Below are 26194 nucleotides of genomic sequence, written 5' to 3'. Positions count from 1 at the left end.
TCCCACATTTTCTAGATACTGTACCAGTACTGTGTGTAAAATGCCATCAAAAAGTCAATTAAGTTTTTCTTTCTCATCTGTCTTTCTGTCTCCTTTCACTTTTTAAAGGTTGCCGTGTTAGAAAAAATATTTTGCCCTGCCATGCTGTTTGTTGATGTGGCAAATGAATGGTTTATGAAAATATATCTAAATCTGTCATCAGTAATCAGTAATGATCATGTCTCACCTCTAGTCTTCTCTGTGTTAATTTCAGGTTTTCACCATGTGTTGTAGATAGTTCAGGAGGTTAACTCGACCAAGCAGTCTACTTTCAGGAACTGTTTAGAATACCAGAATAGGGATGATGGTGTAGGTTTAAGTTTATCAGATTGATACATATATACCGACAAGACAGTGTACATCTCTGTGACAACAGTGTTTGTTTTCATTCAAAGGCTTTATGGTTTTTCCTATAATACCTGGTGGGCCGGTCTCTAGTCAAAATGCCCGGGCCGATTTTTTGTCCCAGTCCAGCCCTGCTATGAAGTGCTGTAATTTTTAGAGCTGTGCCAGAACACGTTTGTCTGCCAAAGGGGGAATTTAGATACTTGTCAAAAAGTTATAATTATTTAAACTGTTTTAAATGACTTGTTGGTCTATAATCTATCAAATAGATTGCAAAAGTTTCTGACCAGACACAAGGTAGGAGCTGCAGGAAGTAATTGGCTAAGTTACTCTTAGACAGTGACTTCCTTTATTTTTCCAGGTAAAAAGTCTAACTGATATTAAAAATATCTTTTTAAAAACATTTTTGGTTAAAGAGGACTTTAGGAATTACAACAAATGTAAAAGAAAAGTTCTATAAAGATATTTTAAGCAGCAAAAAAGGACTGGATTGATTATAATGCAGGACACAGAGTAGCTACAATAACGCAGAGTCGAGATACTTGCAAAAAAGGTAATTTCTTTATTTTATATTTAGCCCTTTGAAAATTCTGTTGACCCCAGCCTACCTACCAATGTAAGGCAAGATAAAACACATACAAAGACATAAAAACATCAGCAATCTTTTTTTTGGCCTGTCACCGGAAAACTGGAACTTCCAGTATAATTGATGAATCTGTAATGAAAACGGGAAGATGGTTTTATTTTGAAACTTTTAACCGGAATGTGCACTGATGAATACGTGTAACTTGGTTCTAGTCGCTTAGATCCCGTCCTCCTCTTCCAGCAGCGACTGTAGCAGCATCCGTGACTCCCCGCAGAGGACGGCCGGTGTTTGTAGGACTCAGGGCCCGCATAGGGAGAGGTCCTGGCCTGGGCACGAATCCCGAAGAGGCCCCGGGGCCGCCGCTGGATGGAGTCGGGCTGTATTCAGACAGCAATGGCTATGGGTCTGACATCGAAAAAGGCGTCTGCTCGGAGCGTCTGCGTGGAGCGAAAAAACCTCATCACGGTCTGCAGGTATACATCACGACACCATCGACGTGCCGTATTTATCAGTAGGAGCCTGTCATTGCAAGCTGTTCGGGTTATAATTTCACCAGTATGCTCATCATGAAGGGTTTTTTTTTTCATCCAAGAATTCCACCCCAGCGCTCATTCCCAAAGTGAAACAATGGCAGCAACATAAATGGAAAATATTACAGAAAAAAGGGCCACATTTCTAGAAAGGCGAGGGTTAAGGAGGGGGCAGGTGCGTGTTCACCTTCACGTACCTTCTGTCATCACACCCAGTTTAATAGAGACAGTAAACAGTAGACTAAAGAAACCACTCAATTATCCAGGGTTTGTTTTTAAATGCTCGTTTACGACTTGCAGGGCTTTTTCTGTCTTTTTTTTTTTTTTGCTATGATGTTAATCTATTAATTCTGTCTGTCGTTTAAAAGTACAGTCCTCTGCGTGTTTGTTTCTATAGCAGGAAATGCACCTTCAAGTGATTCAAGTGATGAGTGTTGCAAAATCAATTGCAGAATAGGGATGAAGGGAAGATAAGCCAGTCAGCAGCAGGTCTCCTCCTCCATCATGGTGAGCTTCAGTGCCTGAATTGGACAAGGGCATTTGGGGCAGTGCAAGGACTCCTCCCCACATCAGGGGCCCTCCATCCTTCTCCATCCAGCCTCCACGCACTACAGAGATGGCCTCTGACTGATTGGCTCTAATAAATCACTGTCTTCTGCAGTGCGGTTAGCACTGTAAATGTGTGAGCTGACAGCTCACACAACAAGAGCTCTTCAGCTGCACAGTAAGTCCAGTTTTATACAATATGTAACACCCTCCTGGTTCCAATCTGCACATTATTACATCACGTGTGATCTTTAGAGCTTTAACAGCTTCCATCCTTTTTGACCAGAGGCTCTAATTTGCGTGCTTCCATGTGAGACCAATGTTTATATTCATATAGAAACAATAAATATAGCAAGACTATTAAAAATAGCCGAGAAATCTTTTTTTTCTTTTCTCTTTTCTCAGCACTCCATGACCTCCTTGCATTAATTTTGTAACCTTTCAAATTAGGCAGATAGATCCCTAGATGTAAAAATGACTCTGCTCATTTCACTGAAGGCTAATTAACTTTTGGACCATGTTATCACAACTTCTCAGAGGCCTAGGTGCTTTTTTCTCAAACGTCTTTTGCACAAATAATCATCACATCCCAACGATGGACAACCTAATACTGTATAAGTCTAGAAAAATGCCACAAATATCTACATCTCAGATGTTTCTTTTGTCTTAAAATAACTTGAACTACCCATTTTGTAAAAATATGTTGCTGATTATTTTCCTTTCTCTGACATAACTAGGTTATAGTGACCTTATCCTACTTTTGGAGTATTAGTTAATTATGTGATATCTACAGAGACTGGCAGGAAAATGCTGCTTTGATCATGTTGTTGTGCTCTCATAAGATTTACTATAGTACTACTCCTCATCTTGAATTGCAAATTGACTATAATCATAAAAAGTGTTCATAAAAGTGGCATCGTGCGTCTGAGCTCTGCTGTATTTCTTGTAATTTATTGCACCGTAGTGCTAGAAACCACCAATCAAAACAGAAAGGGACTCCAACATGGACTCACAGTCAAGCATTTTTATTCCAGTACCTTTATATCTAAGGTCCTGCCTGCGTTTTAGTGGCATGTACAGTGAGGCAAAAACACACAACAACACAGAGAGCATGCATGCAAAGAAAGAAAAGTTCTCACAGTGGACACAGACAAGGATTAGCAGGGACACAAAAACACCTTTGTTTTCAGTTTCTCCTGACCATGCTAAGACAGATTTAATCATTTAAGCATTTTAAAGACAAACAAACTGGACAAGACAGAAATAAATCTCAAACAGCTTTCCATCAGTAATGCTTACTACAACAACTTTTCTCCATTTTCTAATGAACAACATGAAATTGATTAGGTTCACTTCGAGGGCAGTTTCTTCTTGGCGTGTCCGAGTTGCTGCCCGATCTCCCTGCTCATGGTGTTTTGGACCTTTTCCATGTTGTTCAGGTCAGAGCTGATTCACAGGCTGCTCGCTGATCGGATAATGAGGAGAGAGCCTGAATCAGCACCGTCCCTCTGGCTGTGCATTAGTGCAGGCAGGGCATCGTGTTGCACGATCCGGGATCCAGGCTCTGTCGCGGTTGTTGAGATGCAGCCATTCCCACAGCTGAGTTTGTGACATTAGTGCTTGATTAGTTCACCAGGCCAAGCTATTATTTAACCTAAGTGTGTGTGTGTGCATTTACTGCATATATAAAGTCTGCCCTCTTTTTTTTTTCTTACTGCAACATCATACATGTTTAACATACAGTCAGCACACGCAGAGATTAACATTTCTACTCCCAACAATTCCTTTAATGTGTTGGCATCAAAGTCCCGGTTAAAAGTGTGTACACTTGATCTGGCATGATGTGGGTCACGAGTACCAGCCACAGAAATCTGACTGATCTTTGCTCAGTGTTTCGGTGTCATACCTAACAGACCAATCCTATTTTAATGAGACGTGCTGTATCTACAGAGAAAAGAATGGACAAAAAAAGAATAACAACAGAGAAAAATAATAAGAGATGGCTATTCTAACTAGTAAGTAAGAAGAATGCTCCTTCTTTTTAGGTTAGGGGGACTTTTGAATTGCCAGACATTCCAGAAAGTATCTGAAAACCCCAAAAATCTTTTTAGGGCCACGTAGAGACTTGATATTTATGACATCCACAGTGATATCAGTATCATACTGAGCGGGACTGTTGTCAATAGCAACAGGGTTCATCTAAATGTGGCTTTTTGCAGCGAGTGGAGGACATTCGTGCAACTCTCGGATTAGCGTTGTTTATCTGAGCTCAGTTTGACAAAATGTTTGGGGATCAGAGGAAGCAAACCAACCGGCTTGTGTTGGCTTGTTTTTAAGGGCGCTTTCCATCCGTTAATGTTTAAAATTGAATGTTTTGCTGCTTTTTTTAGGCTGGCTAAGAGCTCTCTTGCTGCGGTCCGTGACAGGAGAAACGGTGCTACTGTAGACATGGTGAACCTGAGAAAAAAATAGATAAGATGAGTGAGACAAGTCTGATGTGAAGAGGTATCCATGCAGCTGCTTCCTGTAAACAAAGAGAGCTGGGAGAGAGGCAAGAAGGGAGGGCGATGTGCTGCATGTTGGCTGAGCTCTGAGGCCTTCTGGGGCGTGGCTCAAGAGAAGAGAATAAAATGTTCTGAACTGTAGTAAAGCACGCCTGTTAGGCGTGCTTCGGCAAGAGAGTCAACGAATATTTGAATCTACGTGTGCAGATGGAATAACACTAATTTTAATCGTTCAGCTTCTGTGCAGCCTTCTTTTGCATTTTTCCTGATTTCTGAACCTACGCTTTTTTCTTTTCTTTTTCTTTTTTTTACCAACACCATCAAGTATTTGAAATTACAGCAGAAATTTCTAAAAGTTTGGCTGAACACTTGGACACCACTCATCAGCTGATCTGTCTACACTCTCACTGTTAACTTCTCCTGTTATTCCTCATTTTTACCCCTCTGTCATACTCAAATATCTGATTCACACTCTCGGTGCTTCTCAACACCCTCACTGTCCGTCATACGCCGTGATCCCTCTACACCTCCTCTGACCATGAAACACTTCCTGGACACTTGGTCACAGAGGGGATCGGTGAGAGAGAAAGACACACCCTGCTGTAGTTGTTTTTTTTGTGTGTGTGGTTTTTGTTTTACTTTTTTTTTTTTTTTTTTTTGTCATTGAGGATTTGGCCCAAATTGTGATTTGAAATATTCTTCAGAGCACAAAGCCTTTTCTTTCTCATGCCAGTCCAGTGCAGGACGCCTCCCCCGACAGTCCACGATGATAAACACAGCACTGGCTGGCGTTGTGCAATGCTTCGGCCAGTGAGGAGTTCACCTGTGTCATCTGATCCTGCTGGTTATGCCAAGGCTAGAAGACAGAGACAGAAATAAGAAGACAGAGAAAGTAGTCAGGGAAATGCTTGTGAGGGAAAAGAAATAAAAATGAAAGTCGAGAGAGTTAATGTGAAGCTTTGTGTGTGTAGGTTAGATGTCTTTGCTGATGAATGCAGTTTTGGTTATCCCGTGTCGTGCTGCAGATCAAACGCAAGTTTGTAAGTACAGTAGAGGGGTGAGAAAGGAGAACAAGAGGGCATTTAACAAGAGCTGAGAGTGGGCTTGGCATTGATCCAGGCTGAGTGAGAGGTTGCACAAAAGAAGCTTGTCAGAAGGCCCTGCAGTTGTTTTTCAGTGTCAAATCGTACCAAGAACATGTTGCTATTCCACTCCATCCATTTGCATTTGAGGCACGCCAGAGATTCCCCTTCAGATCAAAGGACTTCAGTTAATTTACAATCATCTGTTATAATGTTCCTGTTAAGATAACATTGCTCTCGCATCATTAGGTCAGACAGGTTTTTTGCAGCTGTTGACATTTTGTTGTTATGATTTTAAATGCTGTAACTTTTGCTAACAAGAAGCTGTTACATGTTGGTTCGTATACTGAGCGTCCAGACCCACTGCTTGGGTTTCCATGGCATCTAGGCTCTGCACAGTGAGAAAATATTTGATGTAATGCATTTTTCTGACTTGGAAGCATCACAAAGAGGGATTGTACTGTGAATTTGGGTGAATATGATTTACTGTTCACTCATTATCTCAAATTTCAGACAGATTAGTACATTTCTAATTTTCTAACTTTTCATCAGGAAGAAAACTTCATGATGGGATCCCTTTAGACAACATCAGGTAGTATGAAGCCGATTATTTTGTGAAGCTAAATCGTAGCTGTCACCCCCGGTCCCAGCACACAATATTTGTGCTTATTTGGCAATACCCACCAAGTGGATTTTTTTTTATTCAGCAAAACCAGTTTTAGCTGCCCAGAGAACACACTTGAAGAGATTCAGCCTAACATTCTGGAGCTCTATTATCCATTAATCTGCTGATCTATATGGCTTTTCAAACATTTTATCAGACAAAATTCAGATGCCACTAACCTGTTTCTTTGATAAATCCAAAGTGACCTGACAAAGTCAAGGCTCGAAAAGTAAATTTAATCCAGTTTTTGCTCTCAGTGCCGATTCCGTCGTGTTATCCATACGTTCTCTCTGATGATTCTTATTTTGAGTCAGTCCCCCCACCCCGTGATGCCGTCTTCTCTCATCTAGAGCGTCTTGCGTTTGGGAAAGATGGCTTTCCGAAAAGAGGTGGTGGTGGTACCTCTGCTGAAGGACGCACTGCCCAGCGAGATCTTGGTTTTCCCACTGGTGATAGTGGAGGAGCCCAGAGATGTTGTGCTCCTGCCCCGGGTGATGGAAGAATTCCCCATGGCAAGCTTGGTCTTCCCCCTCTTTATTGTGGTGTTGCCCAGGGTTAAGGCTGTCTTCCCCTCCGTGAAGCTGGTGTTGCCCATTGAGGAGAAGCTTGTCTTCCTGACCCAGATTCGACGGCAGGGTTCGGGACTCACTAGACGCAAAGCATCGCACACTCATGCAGCACTCTATGCTCTGCAAGCCCTCGGGAGTAATAGTAACATCAGCTACAATCCAGAGTGGACCAGAATGCTAAGCGTGGATAGTGCGACCCCCGTGTCGCATAATGCCTTCGTTGAGCTCTTCAACGTGGGCTTTGGAAGGCCACATACCACCCATGTGTCCCTGTGAATGGACAGAGGCAGCCGTAGGTGGCCACAGCCTATCTGGGGGGACTGGGACAGTAAAGCGATTGTCCCAGCGCCACGACGACACCGGACGGTTGAAGGAGACATTGTTGCAAAGAGGACAGTCTGTGGTGACATCACTTTCTTCTGAGCTATTGTTCCCTATAGCCTGTGATTGTAAGATGTTCCCTTTGTGTACAACTGTATGCCCCATACGTGAAATGAGTTGTACCGTGGTGTTTTAAATGAAAGGGATGCTGAATGTGCTCATGTTCTCCATATGTATGTGAAGCTTTGATTGCACCTCTTCTGGATTTGTGCCGTCCCTCCGTTTGGAATATGGGTGTGGTTCCTTCAGTTGGTGTTTATTATCCATTTGAAATCTTGCTGGACTTTTTGCAACTCATGCAAAGTTTTTATTTTCCTCCCCTTTAATGTGTTACAGATCTTGAAATGTCCACATACAAAACAGTCAAGCTCATCAGTGTTTAGACATGTTACTTTTATAAGCACTGTTACATCGATCAACCTTTACAGTCTTGGAGGTGAAAACTGGATTTGCAGTGTGGGAGCTTAGTTATGGAAATGTAAAGTATCAGTCAGTCTTATCAGCAGAAAAAATACCACATTCAAACCAACGATGCGGACATGTTGATGCACAACATACAGGAGAATAGTGCTGATGAAGAGCACACACATACTCTTCTGTCTCCACATACATCACACACATCCCCTCCCTGCCAAGTCAACACACCATAAATCCTCATTTCATCAATGTCACATTTGCATAACATGCTCAGCACTACTTTGGGAATGGGACGGCTCGCTTTTGATTGCGAACCTATTAGATCTGCAGGTCATTATCATTTTTTTATACACATCATAGACATAGCAGCTCTTTTTATTGATTTTGAATCACTACTGACCTTCTAAAACTGACCACATAGATATGTCCATGGGTTTTTAAGTATGTGCAGGATTCAAGTGTGAAAATCCCAGTAGATGTTGCTATGCGTTTCTTTGCCCCTGACGAGAGTGGTTTTGAACACAGACACAGACTTGGTCCCATGGGTGAAGGTCAGGGTGGTGAGAGAGCTTGTAGTCTCTCCTCGTGAAACAGAGGTATTGCCCACTGCTATGCTGGTTTTGCCCAAAATTGTGGTGGTTCTGCTCCAGGAGATCGAGTATTTACCCCAGGAGATGGCGTACTTATTCCTCAGGATAGAAACCCTCCCTTTGGTGAAGGAGGTTTTGCTTGACGAAAATGTAGTTTTCCACTCATTGTTAGAGTCTTTTTTGGACTGCTTGGCTGCTTTGGGTGTCTTAGCCCTGGCTTCGGGGGTCCTTTCCATTTAGGTGTTCCTCCGCTTGGACGTCAAGGCTTTACGGAAGGAGGTGGTAGTGGTTCCCCGGCTGAAGCTGGCCCGTCCCAGAGCCACAGTCGTCTTTTGCCTTTGGATGGTGGAATCTCCCATGGAGGTGGTGGTCACTCCCCTGAAGATGGAGGAGTTGCCTAAGGAGACTGTAGTCTTTCCCCTGGCTATGGAGGTGTTTCCCACTGCCAGGGCAGTCTTGCCCTCTGTGATGCTAGTGTTGCCCATCGAAGCCGAGGCAGCCCGCCCGAGCCTGTGCCTGGATGCCCGCTCCTAACATGCACGCTGCATAGCGTTCCTTCTGTGGTGCAGGCGGTGGGGTGAGCATGTGAGGTCAAAAGCCAAGCTAAAGCTCCGGCAGCTGCCCTAAATAGATCACACCACAATGTATAGATAAGGGGGAGGGAATTATTTGATCATTCTTTCATGCTCGTCGGTCCCTCAGAGAGACAAGACCCAAAGGGACCTGGAAGCACAGCACGCACAAAGGCTGTAAAGACAGGGAGTTAATTGTATTGTTTTCATGATAACACTGCCAAAGCACTGAAGGGGTACATTGTGCAGTACACAAGACAATTGGGGTGACCTCAGTATGATAAGATGGCGTGGTTCCCAAAAAAAGAAGAAAAAAAATCCTCTCAGCTGTTGTTCAAATACAGTAGTACATTTGTCTGCTTGGTTACAGTACACAACTGCATTTCATGTGCAGCACAGCCAACTAAGAGTCCAAACCCCTCGCACATGCCATCAAAGTGTGCAGTATTTGTCTAATTTTTCTTTCTCGGTGCACTTCCATTTCAGATTCTCCGTAAAGACTCTCCTCGAAAAGTACACAGCAGAGCCCATAGATGACTCATCTGAGGAGTTTATCAACTTTGCTGCCATTTTAGAGCACATCCTCAGCCACCGCTTCAAAGGTAACACTGCAGGTAACATACAGGAAAGATGGACAAAGTTAATATGACTTTCATTGTGAAACAGTCGAAATATATTTGAAATAAAAATGCAGCAGGCATTCTCGTCAAAAAGCCATAAAATGGGTGCGATTACACAGTCAGCTGGATTGTTACTGTGGGTGCATATTTTAGTTTCACTTGCTGTCAGAACAGAAATGATTGATTGGCGTGTTTTAATCTTAAACCAGGTTCTGGCAGCTGGTTCAGCTCAGATGGACAGCGCAGCTTCTGGGAATACATCCGGCTGGCGTGCAGCAAGGTGCAGAACAACTGCATTGCCAGCATCGAAAACATAGAGAACATCAGCACATCACGAGCCAAGGCAAGGAGATTTGTATGCACTCTAGTGTGTGTGCGTGTCTGTTTGTGTGTGGATGAGTGTGAGAAAAGATCCTCTGTTCCCACTCACTAATACATCGTCCTACAGGGCCGGGCGTGGATTCGAGTGGCGCTGATGGAGAAACGTCTCTCTGAATATGTGTCCACTGCTCTCAGAGACACAAGAACAACAAGGTTTGACTGGATTCTTAATTTAAACTAAACCTTTGGTTTAAAATGATCCCCAGTCCCGTTTTCCTTCACTTCACATTCAGCATCTCAATACGAAACATCGGTTCTATATACAGGGTTTTACTCCTAAGAAAATGAACGTAAATACTGAGTATGATAACTAGAAATTCGGAAGTGATAATCACCTCTTTACTTGGCAGGAGGTTCTATGATGATGGTGCCATTATGTTGAGAGAGGAGGCCACAGTGCTGACTGGCATGCTGATTGGACTGAGTGCCATTGACTTCAGGTGAGGTGGAGCTGTGCAGAGACTGTGATACAGAACACAATATATTTGGAAAGAAGCACAGACAGCAGCCCAGGCATTTTAAAATCAATATGGTATTACGTGGAATGCGGTAAGCTATCATAAAGTGGAGCTATTATCCTTTCATTATGCTTTTTCCTTATTTTCTGTAAAATATAATGCCCTGCAAAAGTCCTAAGGTACCCCTCATCACTTTATATTTTTCCAGGAAAACAGGAAATATGTGGAAACACATGGAATTAGAGGATATAAGGCAAAAACCGAGTATGTGCAATTCTAACAGGCTTGAAAGTCACATTGACTTTCAAGTCTGTTGTGACCACTTTTATTCTTTTATTCATAGCCTGGACTCTCTTAGCCAAGCTTTCTTGTCATTTCTTTAAGTAGTCCTCAGGAATAGTTCTCCAGGCTTCTTAAAGGACGTTCTTTTTTTGGATGTAGGCTGCCTTTTGTTCTGTTCTCTGTTAAGATGACCCCTCACTTCTTCAGTAATGTTGAGGCCATGGCTGATAGTGTTCCATTGTGTGTTTTTTCTATCCAAGTATGCTTTTACTGCATTGGTTTTGTGTTTGGGATCATTGTCGTCCTGAAAAATGAAACTATTGCCAATCAGATGGTGTTGCATGATGGATCAAAATCTGTCGGTACTTTTCTACGTACATAATGTTTTGATAAGATCCCAAACGGCACTGGATGAAATGCAGGACGGGTGACTGATAAGAATGGCTTCTTGACAGCCACTCTTCCACTGAGACCATTTTTTGTGAGACTGAACAGTAGACGGATCAGCTGGAGCACAAGATGTATCTCTCATGCTCTGTGTCAAGTCTTTGCTGGATGTTTTTTAACTATTTCTTATGGGCTTGACTTATAGATACTTGTAGATAATTTGTCCAGTTTCTATAATTTTGAAGGACGCGCTGCACACCCACCATGCTGAGATATACCAAGTTTTTAGCCAATAGCTCTTTGGGAATCACCTTGTTGGTGCAAAAATGAAACTGTGTTATCTTTGGCATTTTTTAAATATATTCAACTAAATAAACTGGAACAAATTATGTGTTTTTGCAGCAGAGTCTGAGTAACAAAGTGCCTAAAAATACCATTTTAAAACCAGTTCTTTGCTAAGTGGTTTGTTATATGTGGATACAACACTTCTTTGTGTTAAGTTGTGTTGACTATTAAGTAAACACTTAACACTTAACTCAACTTAACAAAGCATCTTTGAGCTCTTAGCAAAAATTCTTTGAAAGACCTTCAGAAAGCCTGGAAATCTACTGCACAAGACCGTTATAAAAATTACAAAAACGTTTGGCTCCTTGGAAGTAAAATATAAATGAATGACGTGTTGCTCAAAGCCTTTGCACAGCAATATATATACTGATACAGTGGTGAATACTAATCATGGCCAAAGTTTCAAATAAATAGGTCAGCTTATGAACCAATAAATCGTTTTAAATGTTTGCTGTCAGACATTTTTTTTGTCTTAGTGTTTCATCTACGTGTCTTTAATGTTGTGATCTAATTGACATTGTTCTGGGGTGGGAAGCCAATTAAATTGGCCAAATTGTCTCAAGGGAGAGTAGCTAAAACAGCTTGTTTTAGACAGTAAGTAAAAGGTTGTTTTAAACTATTTGCAAAACTACTGTAGCTGAGTCTAAGAATAATCCTACTTAGGTGAAAATGAGCATATTAGGCCCCCTTTAAGTATCTTACTTTGTGTATGTCATCTTTTTAGGTCTGCTATATAATTTTTTAGCTGTCATCTGAATCTGAGCATAGTACCTAGTAATGCATAAAATTTTCCAGTAGTGTAGGCATGTTTATTAATGGATAATGTACACAGCACTTTCCATTTATTTTACTTTTTTATTTCTTTCCGTGTAGTTTTTGCCTGAAGGGCGAGACTCTGGATGGGAAATCCCCGGCTGTGATTGATTATACACCCTACCTGAAGTTCACTCAGAGGTGAGCGCTCATCACGCCACTTCTAACAATGGATGTATGCATGCACAGGAATGTGGTCACATTAATACTCCAGCCTCTCTCTTGTTTAGCTATGACTACCTTAGTGATGAGGAGGACCGGCGCAGTGTTGACAGCAGTAACAGCGAGGAGAGCATCCCTGAGCATCCCTACATCCCTCTGGTGACAGATGAGGAGAGCTGGAGCAACAAGTGTCGCAAGATGGAGCAAAGATTTAAGATTGTCTACGCTCAGAAGGTGACCCATAACAACGTTACATATCTGATCATCGCTATGAGCATCTGCAAAGAATTACCTGCCTCATTCAATATGTGTTATTCAGGGTTATCTAGAGGAGCTGGTGCGCCTGCGGGAGTCACAGCTGAAGAACGTAGAGACGGAGAACAAGCGTCTGAGAGCCAAGGTGGAGGAGCTGACAGTGCAGAGCCAACAGGAGAAGAAGGAGTTGGAAGCCATTGTGCTGGAGCTGCAGGCACAACTGTGAGTTAGCACATACAAGCTTGGCGTTACATTTATTCGTTTGCTCTTCATCACACACAGATTTCCATTATACAGTGTGTTTACATGTTGGGCCAAGTTTAAAAGGGGAGCTAAAACTATTGTTTTAATGTAACCTCACAGCTTGGGAGAGTTAGATTCTGACTTTTAGTTGACATAACAAGTTTGCTTCTGCTTAGAAGAATAAAAGACACTATTACACTGGCTTCTGACGCTGTCCTCATGAAGAGACTGCAAAGGTTTATGTCTGTAATACTTTTAATATATTTAAATGTTATCGATATAATATAAAGATACACAACCTGACAAACCTGCTTCTTTCAATCCCCAGTTTTCTACAATTCTCACTGATCATGTTGATGTCTGTTAGTTTTGAGGATCTGTTGTAAAATCCGAGGATGATTCTGGATGTTCAGCAACACCAGGGTCTGCGTATTTAACTGACAGCTGTATTAAAGACTACTATAACAAACTATGGATGCTTTTGCTTGCTGCATCTGTCTTTGATGTTCAGGCTCATATATTTGTCTACTAAAACTAAGAGTTTTTGGAATTTAATAATTTTACTCTTTGTTGCATTCAGCTCTGCCCTCATGCCCTGTGACTCCTCCCACCTGGCTAAAGATCTCTCCATCCCACTCATCAACCAGTGGTCAACCATCACAAACAACCAAGGTGATGTCAAACTCTTCCGCAGGTGAGCTTAAATAAACGGCACAGTTCTTTAATAAAAAAATATATATATATATTTTAATGCATGCTCATCCAGACATGTTTGTGTCTTGGTGATATTCTGTGAAAACTAGGAGGAGCTTCCACAGCTTGGAGCAGCTTTCCGCTGAAGTCAGTCTGAACTCTGACTCACAGAAGACTGACGGGAGGCAGAATGGCGACGCTGCCTGGACCTCTGCAGGTAATAATGTTTTTCAGGGCTGCTGCATGTAGTGCATTTTAATGTGGCTCTAGCGGTAATATTATCTTTCTGTTTTTGTAGACAGTATTTACTGTTAAGTAAAATGCAATTTTATGCAGTGCCAGAGTCGATTTTTATTAGCTGCTTTTATACTTAACAAAGTAACCATAATCCTGCTCCGTCCTCTCTGCACAGCTACATAAAAGCCTTTCAGAAGCAGCCACCCATACACATGGACATACATATTCATAACAAATGCAAGCTTGACGCCCATTTATAATGCCTCATGTGGGCAGCTTAAACTATGCATGATCACAAGTTGAATTTTATTGTGTTCTCCCTGTTATGTTCCTGCAGGAAAAGATAACACTCCTTCCATGCTGGGTCTGTGCGGCTCTTTGGCCTCTTTACCGAGCTCAAAGTCTCTGGCAAGCCTCAAGTCCAGTGAGTGTTTAGTCAACATCAGCACTGAACCCAGCCCTGCGCTCTCTCCCAGCTAGGAGCTTCAAGACCAACAACAGCCGAGATTGAACCCCAGCCTGTCTGCCTTGCTGCGTTGACCATGTCCAAACACCCTACCAAAACCCTGCTCTCATCTTATAGCCACCTCTATGGGATAACAACAGGATCTTATGACACCACATCTGGATTTTTGTATATGAGAGTGAAGTTGTCATGAAGCTAAAAGAGTCTCTCTCTTTTGGTTGTTTCCTTTCCTTTCCCCTCACCTTATCTTTTCTTCATATCCCTCTTTGTATCTGTAAATCCCTTCATCTGAAATCATGCAGTGCCTCCGGGAACACTTGTCAGACCTTTTCCAAAGCATCCAGTCGCATCTAAATTTTCCCATCTTGCTCCTTATTTGAAAATCTGTATTCTTCTCATGGTATTCTCTGTGTATTTGTGCACCTTTGGCCATTTTTATTCAATTTTAAGTGTAACCAAGACAGCACTAGCAGCTCTTTGGATGCAGAGACAGATGTGATGATCATTTTAAGAGATGCAGATTATCCATATAAAGTCAGAGGGTGGGTGGTTTTACAGGCTGCCCTTATGGTGTCATAGCATCGAGACGTATGCTCTGTGTGACTGAATGGTATTAGGGTCTGTCACCCTTGAAAGTGCTTATCATTCCTGCCTGGCTAATCAAACAACACAAACATTTTCAGTAGGTTTAAATCTGTGCAGCTATTTATGGATTCTTTTAAGTCTTAAAGTACCGCATATGTTCATTTCATCTCCAACAGTATGTTCTTTTTACACGTATGCAGTACATTGAGTTATTTTGTTTTGTGTTGCAATAAATTGCCTTTTTCCATGAAGTGTGTCTTTTACTGTGTCTTAGAAGGAACAGTGGCAAAAGCAATATAGATGTTAAGTAGGGAGTTGCATCGCTGTGGCTCCATCTGCTGGTTAAATATATTATATGAATATCATATAACTTCTAAGCCTTTGGGTTCTGCGACAAATTAGAGTACTTGCATTTTGCCCACAAAATGAAAAAAACCCCAGACTTTACTTCCTCTAAACGGATCAAAACATCTTTTCAAAAATTCCAGCTTTAACATAATAACCTGCAAGAATTATTCTGCTGATGAGTGTTTGATAGAAAGGCTGAAACTTTACCAACTTTATAGTCAGTATTTCATGGCTGATGCAAGAAACAGTTGAAACAGTAGTAAACGAATTCTAGGACTTCATAACTCATGATAGACAGATCTGACTAGTCTTTGCTGATCGTGGGCGTCCTGACTTGCTTTGTCCTCACCAGAGCTTTTTTTTTTTTTCAGAGGGCACCACAATCCTCCAGCAGTCACTCTGTGAAAAATTCTATCTACGTCACTGAAATATGGAGTTTGTCAAACAGCTACACACCCAGTGATTAATTTTTGACTGTCATTTTCCCTGATGCTTTAATAACTGGGCAATAATTCAACATTACCAGCGTAATCCTCATCAGTTCACAGGAACCTCTCAGCCCTTCAGCAAGCTTCCTGTGCTTTTGTTATGCTGCCAGGACATATTGCTGGGAACAAACAATGCCTGCAGGGACTTTTTAAGTAGTTCATTAACTTCATGTTAAGGTCTTTAAAAGTATATTATTATAATTTGCATCTATGAAGCATTATAAATAAAAACGTGTTCATATCATTTGTTTAGTCTGTAGCTGCTCCCATTTGGCAAATCAAAGTCATACTGAATAGTGCAGATGTTCCTCTATGATTAACTGCATTGCACAAGAAATTATACATTTTAATTATAACTCTGGCAGAAATTATGGATTATTTCAACTATATTTTATGGTTATGATAGAATAAAAATGAAAAATCCAAGCAAATAGTTCAAAATCATGTAAACAGTGCACAAAGCCGAATCCTGGTACTTGTGTTGAAGACGTTTTTTATAGAAGGAAAAAAAGAATGGTGAAAATATCTGTTAGGAATATTGTATCAAATAAAATATTAATTTAATTTGTCTATTTCTGCTTAAGCCTGTGGAGGATTACCGACTTGCAAAACCTACAAGCACGTTGCTCTAAGGTTACTTCAGTGCCATTGCTTTATTCTGATATAATAGAGAAAATTGCCCTCGATCCCTTGAACCCCTGCAGTGACCTTTAGCGGTCCCTGAACTTCCTTTGAAAGACCACAAAGGCACACACACACAGCCACACGTACACGCTGTGAATAGATTTTGGTTTGTACGTGGATTTTAAAGGGAGGAGGGGATGGCGCATGCCCCGCATAGTGAAGGAAAAAAAATCTCAACAAAGTGGGTGGGAGCTTCAAGTTTTTTTTAATGCTTGGGGGGGCGGTGGCTTTCCTTTTAGGAGACAGATGGATGTGATGGCCAATAAGTGCTCAGTAATATTCTGCAGCAACCAACCACATCATCCTCCCTTGGAATTACATGCTGCACGAGATAGTTGCACAGGTTGAGTAGTTGTGTTGTCACTTTGCAGACAAGGGAAACAAGCAGCAATGTGACACAGGACCACTCAGACTCTGCTGGTGTCCTTTTCACTCTGCAGCATGAAGAATAATACGGAGTTTGGTATAATGCGTTAAACTGCAAAGCTCACTTAACACGCGTGTTTTTTTTCTTCCCGAAAGTAAGCAGTGAGGCAACAAACATCATGGTCAACATCACAAAAGAAAGCTCGAGTAGTTTCTCCATCCAGAGGCCCGATCAGAGCTTTGGATCATCAGTGTGGATGAAGTGAGCGCGCTCAGTGAGAAAGCCCGTGAGAGCTGCAGTGAACGACGAGGAAAAAGAAAAGCAGGGACGACTGTTTTCATAAGCTGCGCTCGGCTGTGGGAGCCAAGTGGGGGATGTCGAGCCGAAGTGGAGGAGCGCCTCGGGGGTGCAGCAACCCCAGCCTGCAGCCCCTTAGAGCCACAGTCCCATACCAGCTCCAGAGGGGCTCAGCTCTCCTCAGCAGAGAGGTCAAGACGGGTAAATACACACTCAGGAGGAGGGGGCTTGAATCTGCATTCGCTTCCATGTGGTCCAGAGCTGAAAAGTTTGATTGTGCATCACTTAATCATCATTATTCCTTAGAAATGTGACCCAGTGGGGCAAAGGGTTAATGTTTTGTGGTTTTGATATATAGTGGATTTTATTCAAGCAAAAATATTGACTTTGTATCATCACAAAGGGGAACTTAGCCAGAGTGATTAATCATTAAACATGAATTGCTGGGTGATTAATGAAAACTGACCCTGTTGCTGTTTTTATCGTGGATGAATTAAGTTGTTTTTGTCATTAAAAACTGCATATTTTTATATTTTGAAAAGCTGGTAAGACAACACTGTGAATTTGTGATGGGGGGATAGTTGCTATTTTCTGACATATTTAATAGGAAATGCATTATTTTTCAATTCCTCAAAGTACTCTGCAGTTTAATCAATGCACCTTTGTAAAGATTCTTCCAGAAGTCTCTAGAACTGTTAGTTGGAGCTCTGGAGGGAAAGCATGTAATATCAGGACCAGCTATTCATACGCTGAATGATCAATGAACCACAGCACACTGAAGAAAAGCAGGAGGAATATTTAAGAAGCAAATACAAGAGACGACCATGCTTCTTACCCAAAGCAAGGGCATGAACTGTTTCAGTGTGCCTAACTATGCACCAGCCGTTTTACTTGGATTGTGCTCAAAAGAGTACAATTCCAACGTGCTAAGTCAACAATGAAGGCTGCTAGCCCTGAAACATAACACTGTTCTCATAATGTTATTTAGACACTCAGCTGCCCCTTAGCACTCTGACCTGTGGGATTCCTGCTGCATGCTTCATGCTAACACAGCAGCAGCTTTAAAGACCTCTTTGTTTTACTTTGAGTACTTGTTCTTTCACTGTATCCACAAAACTCACATCTGCATGTTATTTATGTGTCCTGTCTGCCCTGCAGCATGGGCTGATGACAACATACTGTGGGTGTGCTTTTGGATTAGTTGTAAATGTACTAGCTGGCTGTGGTGAGTGTTGCCAGTGTTGTGTAGCTGGATGGCTTTGCTCCAGGTCAAAGGCATGGTCCACACCTGCCAGAGATACAAAACGCTGCCAACACGCACACATACACACTTGTTACACTCACACAGCCCTGTGGTCTGCACACTTATGGAAAGGAAGGAGGCTGTGAGCAACTGCCACTGGGGCTAAAGAGTTATTTACACTTACATGTCCAATACAGTGTCTTACTGAAGGCTAAACATGATTACACAGGCAGGAGTTCAATCCCTCTTCAGCACAGAAACAGTTTCGACATGTACTGAGTGGAAGCTTACACAGTCTCAACATGCCCCTGGCTTCTTTCTATTTTCTCTGTTTCCACAGCAGACAGAACCACGGCTCGTCCACCAAAACCCACCATCCGCCGAACTCTTTCTTTGGACGCAATTGTCGGACCCTATCTCCAGGGGCAGTGGCCCAAAGAGGCAGACGGGACAGTACTTAGCTGTCTCAATGATAAAGCCACACAGGTAATGATTAATATATCCTGAAACCCCCAAATCTGTTATGATACTGTGATGGAGTTGCTATAATCGAATGAGCTTGGTCTCAATTAATCCCAGTTTGTTCTGTACCAGTGCTTCTGTTACTGCAGGAACACAGTGTGAACCTGTTGCTTCAATTGCAGAAAAGGCAAACTTGTGTCTGCTGTGCTTCTCCTGGATGTTAACGATTTCTATAGAGGACAAGATATCTGATGTTAGCTCTGCAGGTGTCTGGTGGTTCCAGTTCGACGCGGCGGGTGGAAGGCAGCCAACTGGAAATACTCGTTTTTGTTCTTCTTTAAAAAAAAAATCTGCTTCTCTTCCCTCGCTGCTCCCCCCTCGACTGTATCTGCTCCTAACTAGTGCACAAAGCCTGGAGTAACATCGCCAAGCTCCGCAAGCTTCGTCTTCTCTCCTGACACAGTTTAAACCCGAACGAACCCCCTTTGCCTCCATTGTGAGACACAGGCCCCTCCTGACCTCATTATACAGGCACCCCATCCCCCAGCACTCCCCAAAAACCACACTAACACGTACTCAGCAGCACCCCACCCAGCACCTCCTTCTGCCATAGTTCCTCTGCATCATGTCAGATGATATGACTAGTTGTTTGGTGTTACTTCATTCTTTACTTTGCACACTACTGCACCTTTTTAATCCAGTCTGTGTTAGAATAATCACTTAGTGAATCAAACGAAAGTAACTGCAACCAATGAATCAATTGAATGTTTAAGGCAATTGCATTTGATTTTAGTCTGAATTAGTGCCTGCAGCTCTTTGAGTTTTGTTGGCTTGTTTTTGAGCTAAATGCTAACATTATATTAACATGCTGACAGTCAACAATGGTTTAGCATTTTGCTAATTAGCACAAAGCTGATGGAATCTCATCCGTTTTGCAGACATTAATCCTGGTCATCCTCATCTTCGTTCGGCTGCTCCCTTTAGGTGTTGCCACAGCAGCCTGCATCTCACCCTATTATTTGCTTCCTCTTCTGTCACACCATGTCCTCCTTCACTACATCCATGAATCTTCTGTAGTCTTCCTAGATCTTTAACATCCGTTGTCCAATATGTCCGCTGGCCCTCCTCTGCACATGTCCAAACCATCTCAGTCTTGCCTCTCTAACTAACTTTTAATCACATTGGTGGTTAAAAATGATCTTGACACACTCAATAGTTGTTGAGATTGCAGTTCTCATTAGAGTTTTCTTTAATTTGACCTATTAAAGTAGCAGCAGTTAAATATAGTAACCTTTAAAAATGAAAACTCTCTGATTGCGACTTCTTAAATCTGAGGTTCTGCATAAATGAAGAATTTTTTTTTTATAGAATTAGCCCAAAATGTAAAGGAAATAATATTTTTTTCCACCTTGTTCACTATATTAAAAAAAAAAAATACCGAGGACATTTTAATCAGTGCCTCAAGCTGGAAATATTAGCCATGCAGACCAAGTGCTTTGGTACCTTGGGGTCTTTTTATAGGTTTGTGTTCCATGATCCCTTGTCCATGTTTTGGGGAGGGTGGGGTTTTTGGTGTTGGATGGTGGGGGAGGTTGGTAGCCGTAACTCTACACCAGTGCCACTGTATGACTGACTCATGCTGCATTCGGACTTATTTAGCCTGGCGACAGAGTACGTATGAGTCGACTGAAGAGGAGATGATGTCGGTGTTTTTCTACAGGCAGTAATGGCAACAGTAAGACTTCCCTGAGCTGTGAGGCCGAGCACCTTGTGTTTCGGGGGACAGAAATTCACAATGCAGTCACAGTGCATGGTTGCCTGTGAGTGGCTTATGAATAGACTGGACACCAGGGAGTGGATCAGATTCTTTGAAAGTGTGTGAAGCAGTTGACCCTAAACGTGGAGGCACCAGAACCTAGAGTATCGGATCCTGTTGCTTAAGTTGACCCGTGTGATGATGAATGTCCAGTCTACTGCATACAACCAACAGTCAGCAGCAAACAACCCAGCTCCCACTGGTAGAAGATCAAGAGTCAATGTGAAGAAATCGGTACGAATATAGGAGTGAAAAGGATGTTACAGAGTTGTGACTGACAAAGGAAGACGTGCACTAAAAAGTCTGCTTGCTGGCTGCTTTTTGTTTTTCCTCAACAGTGTGTGACTTTGTGAATAACAACAAATAACTTATTTGTGTGTGTAAGTGCACTGAGGTGTTGAATGCACTGTATTTATAGTTTTTACACTGATGTGGTTTGGATGTTTTTTTATGAGAGTGTAAGCCGGGCTGTTTTGCAGCTCATGGTGGTTTCTTGTCGCCTTCCGCTGTACAGCTGTTGTGGGGCAGGTGTGCAAGACAGCTGTGGGGCTCAACTTAAGTGTTGTGCACACGAGTGTCGAATGGAGTTTGCTGGTTTTGGCAAAAAAAAAAAAAATAGAGTGGGTCTCCAAAAAGGTCACCCTTTCTGACAGCCAGAATTACTGCCAATTAAGCCATTTTCTACCAGAGCCCCTCAACAGCATGTCAGGCAAAACACTGGATGCCTTATTTATATATGCTCTCTCTCTTTTTTTTTTTTTTTTTAAAGACTCCAAGTTCCTGGGCAGAGGAAACCCGGGGAAGACGAAGTGCTGGTGGGCACAAGCGCTCAGCTTCCTGGGGCAGTGCAGAGCACCTAAGGGAGGCAAGTATTGTATACACTAAAGCAGTTAATTAATCATTTCTTCTATTTCTCTCACATACCCACACTCTTTTTCTCTTTAGCCTCCCATTGATAGCCTGAAATAAAAGGGTTCCTTCAGGGCAAACTTTGAACCTTAACCTTGAATGAATCACAATGACCCCTGAATCATTTTTTTCTCCACTCTGCCCTCAGGTGGCCAAGCTGAGACACCAGTTGCAGAAGCGTTCCCGCCATGCCCCTCCCTCAGCAGGATGCGAGCTCCCCCACCACCCCCTGCCTGCAGGTCATGCAGCAGGAGTCACTCAGGTAGTATTTTTTCCAATTAGGATATTAAAGAACACATACAACAAAGTTTTAATGATTGCTCCCAATGCCAGACTGTGTTCCACAGGCAGACGATGAGGAGCTTGGTAACAGGGATATAAAAAAACACTTGTTCTTTTTTTAGTACTGGCTGTCATCAAGTCTGCCATGCTACTGCCATGCTGTCTCTGAAAGACAGTTTGAAACAAGCATATCATTCTGTACTGTTCACATACACTATTAACCATTGCACTTGTGAAAAACCAGATAATCAGGCTTAGTATATCAAAATTTGTCTGTATTATACTCATTTCTCCTCAGACGATGCCACTGATGCCGCTGAACAGACTTGCTCCACGGCTGCGACGGAGCGTTGAGGGCCTCAACTTAGAGCTGGAGGAAGTGTTTGTGTGTGAAAAACAAGACGATCAGCATGAGGTTAGGTCACTGAAGCTTGCTTATACGTAAAACCAGAAAGGTGTTAATATCAAAAGGCTATAAATACTACCAGTATCAACCAATTTATAGTGCAGTTGCCTTTCTCATCAAAATATCTGTGTGCCATATTTCATCACTGGTCACTTCATTCGTTACACCTTGATAATACCAGGGTGGACCGCCTTTTGCTTTCAGAACTGTTTTAATTATTCATAGCAAAGATTCAACAAGGTGCTGGAAACATTCCTCAGAGATTTTGGTCCATACTGACATGAAAAAAAGAAAAGGATCTTTATTCACATTCACCTCAGTGTTATTATGCTAAATTTTCATTTATTTGCTTCTGAATTTTACAGATTTTGGATATCCCAGATGGCCACAGAGCTCCCGCCCCTGCCCAGAGATGCAGCAGTGGCTCTCAGAGTGACCCCTCACCGGGGCCACTGGATCCTTCCCTTCTTTCTCCTTCTCAATCCCCTTGTATTCTTGATGCGTCACTTCTGACACCTTCAGGTTCACCTTGTCCTTTGAATCCATCACTTTTATCCCCATCCCAATCTCCCTGCACCATGGGAGAGCCAGGTTAGACAGGCTTACATTTCCTGTGTTTTGCAGTGCTTTATTAAACCATAAATGGATATATTTTTGAAAAATAATAATACTACAGACAGAGGTTTGCTTTAATTCTGGTACTGTTAGTAAAAATCTCTCTCTCTTTATGCAGAGCCTGTGGACTATGAGATCTTGTGTCCCTCTCCATCAGCATTGCTTCCTTCATTTGCACTGGATCCTCCTCTGCTGCAGGCCTGCTCCTCTTCGCCTCGTCCCAACAAAACCTACTCTTTTCAGCGCGAACCGCCAGAAGGCTGTGAGCGAGTTCGAGTGTGTGAGGAAGCAGTGTAAGTACACCAAAGCATCATGCATAGATCATATCATGCAATTATTTCCTACTTTATATACCACAAATTTACTTTTGTACCCAACTAAACCCCTCCCACAAGTACCATCAGAGCAAAACAGGATGTCATTACCACTCCAAATCAAGTTCAGATCACAAGACAAAAGGCACACGTTGTAACCTTGGAGCCAGTAATGACAAATAATTTTGCAAAAGTTTTATACAAATTTATTATTTATGTGTATTTTTGTAACAGCTTGCTACACATTTACATGTGGTCCCTTATGAATTTGAATTTCCAGGTTGAGCACCAAGTGTCCACCACTTTGATGAAATTTATGCCATTTTCCAGTCTGAGAGGTCTCCAAGGAGGGTTTGTTTTTAAATGTAGCTTATTTACATTAGGCCACGTGACACGTGAAACAAGTACAAACTGAGGCCGTAACATTGCATTTGCAGGGGAATCATTGAATAAACATAATGTATATACAAATACAAAGAACTTGGATTTATAGGAAATTTTTCCTTAAAAAAAAAACCATATAGACGATAATAATTGCTATATGTGTGGTGATATTTATACAAAGTTTTGTTGAGATTGGCCCACCCGTTAAGGAGGACATAGTTATCTAGAGACATAAATGCATATATAATCTATGATTATTTAAGTAAGATGATGTTATTTGCACACTGTAGTTGCTATCAAATTATGACACCATCTGAGTTTAGATTGGTTCCCTATATGCCACGTTTTCATCTGTTAATTCGGTTTGTCACTAAGTATGAAATATACAGGAAAAATGAAGCCTTGATTGTGTTACCGAATTAGGATGAGTTATTATTTGTGGCACTTTAATTGCAATAATAATGGCGTCCTTATTTGATATTCTGTAGAAAAATCTCCAGTCACTGTATCAGCAGAAACAGATGAAAAAGCATTTTATCCTACATATTTGTGGGATTCCATAGTGTGTTGATTAGCAAAATTGCCTAATGCGCAAAAGGTCACAACTCGGAGGAAACACAAACCCAGCCTCAGGAGGTCACGAGTCAGTATCTGCCTTGGAGCAGTCCCAAGTCTGGATAAATGAAAAGGTTACATCAGGAAGGACACCTGGCCTAAAAATGTGTGTTAAATCAACTATGCGGCTCAATGCACTATGACAACCTTAGAAAATAAGCTAATTTATACACTTTTGAAGAAAACAGCTTAAATTAGTCTTGTCAGAATATCAGTGCACACTTGAAACCTTCTGATCTTGTGTGACAGTTATTTTTCACTGAATGACTTAATGGAATTGATGGCTTGTAGAAGTTGTTATTATGGCGCTATAAATATGTAACTACATATAAAGCCGTGGGTGCTGTGTTGCAGTATGGGGGTTCATGCTCCTACCTTCTATCTCTCCATCTACAGCTCTGCCTATCAGGATGAGACTCTCCTCCAGTCATCCTGCCCTGACCCCAATAAAGTCAACTTCACCCCCCACGGAGGCTCAGCTTTCTGCCCGGTCAGTCTTTTGAAGCCCCTCTTGCCCTCCATGGACCTCCTCTTTCGTGGCCTGTCGGTATCTCCCGTCACTGGCTGCTCAGATCAGGCCTCTCCTACCAGGCACCTGGGCATGCAGTAGGTGGATATCTGAGCAGAATCTCTCAGGGCTGAACCACATTGCACTGCCAGGACAAGCAGAAACTGGATGTGATATATATATTTTTTTAATGCATCGTGACAATGGACAGTGTTGCATCACTGCTGTAACATGCCATCATCACTGTGATCAAAATAACCTTTGTGACTGTGAAGATTTGTTGCTGTCATACTTTAGAATAACTGTGGCCTAAATTCTGCCCGCTTTATCTTTTGTTTTGGGTTTTTTAATGTTTTTTTTTCTACCTGCAGGAAGCTTTGATTCAGCTGATATTTACCTCATCAGCACTTAAACTGTCCTAGTATTCAACCGTATGAGGCATGGATTAGACTGCAGGATTTAAGTTGTGGAAATGCTTGAAAAGCTTTATAAATACTTGCGTTTATTAAATCATTCTTTTGCATTAAAATTGTTCTAGTTAGAGACCGCAGTCTAGAAGGGATGCTTTTATTTTTCATCTTGAAACGTGAGAATTTACTGTCAAAAACCCTAGCACTTATAACACACACTGGTACAGGTATTGCCTTCTTACTATCCAAACAATTGATGGGTATTCTAGGTGAGTATTGTTGATTTTAGATAAACATCCAGCTTAATTTGTGAGGGTTAACTGATGAAAAACAAAATATTTGTTGAATATATATATATATATATATATATATATATATATATATATATATATATATATATCTGTTTGAAATATTTTTGGCTTAAAGTTTCCAATGGCCTACTTTTCTACAGATGTGTTTCAAGGGAGATACATATTTTTATGTCTTTATAAGAAGCAGATGATACTGCTTCTGTTTTCACTGTTCTGACTTGTGCTGTTTTATAAGCAGACATTTTATAGCTTTATTTGCCTACAGGGGGCTTTGTTATAACCAAACTATTTTGAATAATTAGAGCAGGTCGCAGTGTTTGTCAGTTTGAGCCTTTTTTGAACCCTGGAGTTTAGACCACAGTGTTAGTGAAGAGCTTGACTTCCCTTTGAATTATTATTCAGTTGTGTTTTTTCAACATAATAAGAAATGACCTACAGGATAAATGGGGAGTAAACGTCAATGAAGAATTTGTCAGCTTTTTTTTTTTTTTTTTTGTATTCTTTTTACGTGATAGCAGTTAAAAATGTTACCTGTGTTGTTGCCTGTGCAGAAAACAATAAAAGAAATTTGTTTTGGGGGCGTTAAAATGCCTTCTACGGTAATTATAATTCCTGTGGTTATTTTTTGTTGTCGTGTCTGCATTTGACACGTGTGTCTGTGGGTTTTTAAATCTAAACCCTCCCCCTCCTTTGCCAAATCAGCTTTGTGATTGGCTTAAAGCGGCTCTATAGTTCTTACATGGACCAATGAATTTAATCCACATCCTAGGACGACAAAAGGGCACGCCACATTTTCAAGAAAGGACCTCGGCTTTTTAAATAGCTGCCTCAAGTCACGACTAACCACTAAAGGTTAACGCGAACACCAAACGATCACAGAAGAGGCAGCGTTTTGTTTGAAGGATTGGAGCGGAGTATATTAAACACGTTATTATGCCTGTATAACTCAGGGTAGTTTTATTAAACTTAATATAAGCGTACAG

At 41.6% G+C, this 26194-nt stretch overlaps 2 protein-coding genes and 1 long non-coding RNA gene across 5 annotated transcripts; 2 read left to right on the top strand and 1 right to left on the bottom strand.

The window, feature by feature from the left end:
* The first annotated feature begins 1171 nt into the window (after positions 1-1171).
* rundc3aa (RUN domain containing 3Aa) lies at positions 1172-15003 on the top strand. Of its 2 annotated transcripts, none has more exons than XM_063472349.1 (11): positions 1172-1443; positions 9312-9427; positions 9655-9788; positions 9894-9979; positions 10177-10266; positions 12172-12252; positions 12342-12507; positions 12593-12750; positions 13352-13465; positions 13575-13681; positions 14039-15003. In XM_063472349.1, exons 1-11 carry the CDS (start codon positions 1337-1339, stop codon positions 14179-14181), a joined length of 1302 nt encoding a protein of 433 aa, XP_063328419.1. In that variant the 5' UTR covers positions 1172-1336; the 3' UTR covers positions 14182-15003. The 2 variants fall into 2 exon arrangements, with proteins under 2 accessions (XP_063328419.1, XP_063328418.1); XM_063472348.1 differs by having other exon boundaries at positions 9312-9439.
* LOC134626478 (uncharacterized) lies at positions 3056-6630 on the bottom strand. Its single transcript, XR_010093824.1, has 2 exons — positions 6476-6630; positions 3056-5406 (listed from the first exon to the last, which is right to left on the bottom strand). It is a non-coding gene; the product is annotated as an uncharacterized LOC134626478 (long non-coding RNA).
* Positions 15004-16654: 1651 nt separating the features above from the next.
* Positions 16655-25210, top strand: fam117aa (family with sequence similarity 117 member Aa). 2 transcript variants are annotated; one of them, XM_063470823.1, is made up of 8 exons: positions 16655-17137; positions 18520-18665; positions 21227-21322; positions 21515-21628; positions 21947-22063; positions 22420-22576; positions 22788-22962; positions 24379-25210. In XM_063470823.1, the coding sequence occupies exons 1-8, from the start codon at positions 17014-17016 to the stop codon at positions 24590-24592; spliced, it is 1143 nt and encodes a 380-aa protein (XP_063326893.1). In that variant the 5' UTR covers positions 16655-17013; the 3' UTR covers positions 24593-25210. The 2 variants fall into 2 exon arrangements, with proteins under 2 accessions (XP_063326893.1, XP_063326892.1); XM_063470822.1 differs by having other exon boundaries at positions 22420-22645.
* The last annotated feature ends 984 nt before the right edge of the window (positions 25211-26194 follow it).

This window comes from Pelmatolapia mariae, linkage group LG4 (assembly GCF_036321145.2).
Source record: "Pelmatolapia mariae isolate MD_Pm_ZW linkage group LG4, Pm_UMD_F_2, whole genome shotgun sequence".
Lineage (NCBI taxonomy): Eukaryota > Metazoa > Chordata > Actinopteri > Cichliformes > Cichlidae > Pelmatolapia > Pelmatolapia mariae.
This window is presented reverse-complemented; position numbering and strand designations above follow the sequence as displayed.

Excerpts from the sequence above, each read along its gene's own strand:
- fam117aa (XM_063470822.1), top strand. The coding sequence starts at position 17,014 with ATGTCGAGCCGAAGTGGAGGAGCGCCTCGGGGGTGCAGCAACCCCAGC. Across the intron at positions 21,323-21,514 it reads GTGCAGAGCACCTAAGGGAG|GTGGCCAAGCTGAGACACCA; the intron begins GCAAGTATTGTA and ends CTCTGCCCTCAG. Across the intron at positions 22,064-22,419 it reads AACAAGACGATCAGCATGAG|ATTTTGGATATCCCAGATGG; the intron begins GTTAGGTCACTG and ends TGAATTTTACAG.
- rundc3aa (XM_063472348.1), top strand. The coding sequence starts at position 1,337 with ATGGAGTCGGGCTGTATTCAGACAGCAATGGCTATGGGTCTGACATCG. Across the intron at positions 9,789-9,893 it reads TCAGCACATCACGAGCCAAG|GGCCGGGCGTGGATTCGAGT; the intron begins GCAAGGAGATTT and ends ATCGTCCTACAG. Across the intron at positions 12,751-13,351 it reads CTGGAGCTGCAGGCACAACT|CTCTGCCCTCATGCCCTGTG; the intron begins GTGAGTTAGCAC and ends TGTTGCATTCAG.